This window comes from Lipotes vexillifer, unplaced genomic scaffold (genome assembly GCF_000442215.2).
Source record: "Lipotes vexillifer unplaced genomic scaffold, Lipotes_vexillifer_v1.1 scaffold1696, whole genome shotgun sequence".
Taxonomy (NCBI): domain Eukaryota; kingdom Metazoa; phylum Chordata; class Mammalia; order Artiodactyla; family Lipotidae; genus Lipotes; species Lipotes vexillifer.
The window spans coordinates 172,488-176,008 of record NW_006788411.1 but is presented as its reverse complement, the minus strand read 5'-3'; the positions used below and the strand labels follow the sequence as shown (position 1 = coordinate 176,008).

General features: G+C 47.2%; 1 protein-coding gene across 1 annotated transcript; it reads right to left on the bottom strand.

Annotated features, from left to right (window-relative positions):
* Nucleotides 1–281: 281 nt before the first annotated feature.
* LOC103074622 (proline-rich protein 20A-like) lies at nt 282–950 on the bottom strand. Its single transcript, XM_007461588.1, has one exon. The coding sequence runs from the start codon at nt 948–950 to the stop codon at nt 282–284; it is 669 nt and encodes a 222-aa protein (XP_007461650.1).
* Between the last annotated feature and the right edge of the window lie 2,571 nt (nt 951–3,521).

The following is a 3,521-nucleotide window of genomic DNA, read 5'->3' as shown; positions in this document are numbered from 1 at the left end:
ACCACCGTCAGTATCCTGACCCTGCAGCCGCTTCCTGGTAAGCTCCAATCACAGCTTCTCCGTCTCGTGAGCACCCTGGGGCTCCCTCTGCCTAGACACCCCGTGCACTGCTCTGTCCCTTGGCACTGCCTGTCCTGTGGGAAGCAGACCTGGGCCTGCTGGGATCCTGGGGGAGCTTGCAGGCTCAGTCCGGGCAGTACAGGTAGTGGGGGAGACAGTGGGGATAGGAATGGGACTCCAGTTGGGGGAAGGTTTCCTGGAGTATTTAGTAAATGCCCAGGTCAGAGAGAGAGGGACTGACTATGGTGGGCATAGGGCGCTGCGACCGAATACAGGTAGGTGCCAGAGGGTGTCTGCATGACTATCAAAGCCAAGCCCGAGGGTGTGAACCCAACGTAGGAACAGGTGGAAGGCTGGACCTCCCTGAGACCCCAGAACCCGTAGGCATTGGGCAGCCCCTGGGGTCTCATCCTAAGTGCGTCACTGCCGGGGCCGGGGTCCTGCAGCATGTGTCCATGTGCCATGGCCGCCATGGCTGCTCTGGTGAAAGGGGTCTCCTTGGCTTCTGGCTCCGCGGGCTGTTCGGGCACCTCTCCACTGTCCAGCTCCAAATGCAGATCTGGGCCCAGCAGGCGTCCCGGCCCCTCCTGCAGGTGGGGGTCCCTGTGCAGGCGGGGGTCCCTGCCCCGGCCTCTTTCAGCCCTCTGGCTATCTCCCCTGCGGCGGCCTCGGCCTCTCTGTGCAAGGCGAGCCGAGTCCATGAAAGCGGGGGTCTCACATCTCATGGGGTTCACATAAGCAAAGGGTCTCGAGGGCTGGCCTGACTGCGGGGGTCCGGCTTTCCCCCCAGGGTCTCCGCCTTCTGCACCAGGGCAGCCTGTCTCCTGGGTATGAACACCTTGATTAGGGGCCGTTGAGCAAAAGTGTTTGGAGGGTCTCTGCTCCTGCATGAGAAATCTAGTCTCCCTGCCATGACTCTGCGGCTGGCTCTGGGGGTCTGGAGACGTGGAGTGGCTTCCAGGAGACCCTTCCAGGAAGGGTCATGGTGCTGGTGGGTGTGTCACTTAGCTTGCTGATGTGTTACAGTGAGTGGATACTGAGCCTCAAGGTCTAGTGGAAGTCAACTCGTCTGCCATCTTGGACCTGTTTGGTTCTAATCAGTTTATATCATGTCTTTGGTATGTCATTCTTACAGTGAGTGGATACTGAGCCTCAAGGTCTAGTGGAAGTCAACTCGTCTGCCATCTTGGACCTGTTTGGTTCTAATCAGTTTATATCATGTCTTTGGGCTATGTCATTCCTTTAAAGTTTGTACCCACCCCCCCCACCCCTGCCCCTTCCCTCCTATTTCATTCCTCCGTTAGAGATTTTACTCGCATATTATGGGAAGCAGAGAGGGGTGACAGTCTTCTGTAACTGCTTCAAGGCTGAGTAGGGGCATTGACCCTGCCTGTCAGGAGTAAAAATCTCTGGATGCTTGACCTAGGGGTCCCAGGGACAGGACAGTTCCTTGTCTTAAGTCAGTATGGTCCTCGCGTAGCCGTCATCTTGATGTGGAACTGCTTCCATAGCCTTTCTATGAATCTGTTTGCTGATGAAGGGCTTTTTGTAACAACATCAGAGTACAAAAGTATCTATATATGACAAAAGACTTAAAAGGTGTGGTTAAACATGAGTACAGTGTAATTGATAAACTTGGTTACAGTAACCAGAATTACAAATGATTACATTAAATTTAACATACCAAAAAATCCTAGTTGAATATTTCTCTTTAAGATACCTCAGGTGCCCTCTAAAGTATCCCAAAGTTAGCTGGAAATCAAAAAAAACTTTAAGGTTTGATATTTGGGAAGTTTGTCAAAAAGTTTTAAAACACTTGGTCAAATAAGATCAGCAGTCACTGTGAGACAATACTTATTTCTTAAACCAAAGTAGCAAGAGATCTCACAAGCAAATACAAATCACTTAAAGGCAAAGAAACTCACACAATATGTTGTCAAAAGCAGCATTTCAAGAATACTTTGGAGAGTCATGTACCAAAATGTTCATTGCAGCTCTACTTACAATAACCAGGAGATGGAAACAACCTAAGTGTCCATCATTGGATGAATGTATAAAGAAGATGTGGCACATATATACAATGGAATATTACTCAGCCATAAAAAGAAACGAAATTGGGCTATTTGTAATGAGGTGGCTGGACCTAGAGTCTGTCATACAGAGTGAAGTAAGTCAGAAAGAGAAAGACAAATACCGTATGCTAACACATATATATGGAATTTAAGAAAAAGAAAAATGTCATGAAGAACCTAGGGGTAAGACAGGAATAAAGACACAGACCTACTAGAGAATGGACTTGAGGATATGGGGAGGGGGAAGGGTAAGCTGAGACTGTGGGTCGGGTATGATCGGGGCAGGGCCCTATGGCAGGGGAACCCTGGTGATCTGGCCTCAGAGAAATCCTCCAACCCTCTGCTCTCCCTGGGGAGGGTGGTGTGGAGAGAAATCCCTGAGCAACCGATCAAACCGAGAGCCTACGGGGCCTCCTGCCCACGAGTCAATCCCAGACGAGCCCCCCAAATTTGTTGCCAAAATCTTGGCTCTCTGTGCAGCAATGCCAAACAGAAATATGGGGACAGTGTTATGGAGGAGAAAGAGTGGCTTGCTTTCTTTGCCAGGCAAACACAGTAGGCTAGCACCTCAAGAACTGTGCTCCCCTTCACTGGGGAATAGGGAGAGGTTATATAGTCAGGGGTAGCGGTCAGAGGTATGTGATAAGGATCAAGGCAGTAACAGTCTTGCATTCTTCTGCAGAGTTTCAAAAGGGTGGGGTTGCTGACAAGATTAGGGCGTATGCAGGGTCTCCTAATCTGAACTTCTCTGGTCCCTTTAGTCTTGCCTCAGGCCCTTGATTAGCAACTGTTCAGGTTTGCCCTTTGGAACTCAGGGAAGGTCATGGAGGCTGGAGTCTTGCTTACAAGAAATGGGGGACAAAAAGGCCTCCCTGCCCAGGAGCCCCAGAGGTTCCTGCTCAGCATCACTGTTCTTCAACAAGTATTACATCAAAATGGGAATAGGGGTTGCTTATTGTAAATTTAAATTCCTGGGCTTGGAATGTGCATTTTTAACATGCACATCTATAATTCTGATGCAGATCATCCTTAAAATAATACTAGCAACTATTCATAATAATCCTTTGGTAAACATAAGTACTTTAGAAGAAATATAGAATCAATATTTTAATTATCAGGTATATAGTATTACAAGTTTATCCTTTGCTTTTTGGTTCGTAATAACAATATTCAAGGTTTTTAAAAATAATAAATTACCCTTAATGTTATGCATTAGATCTATTATTTATAAATGTCATACATAAACTGACAAATTACATATAAATTATAAATTCTGCAAGTTGGTTTAAATAGATGTAAGACTTTAAAAATCATTTATTTAAAACTGCCTGTACAGGTTTGGATTTTCCACATTTTGGGGTTTCAGAATGCAGTGTTTTCAATCAACTG

Excerpts from the sequence above, each read along its gene's own strand:
- LOC103074622 (XM_007461588.1), bottom strand. The coding sequence starts at position 950 with ATGCAGGAGCAGAGACCCTCCAAACACTTTTGCTCAACGGCCCCTAAT.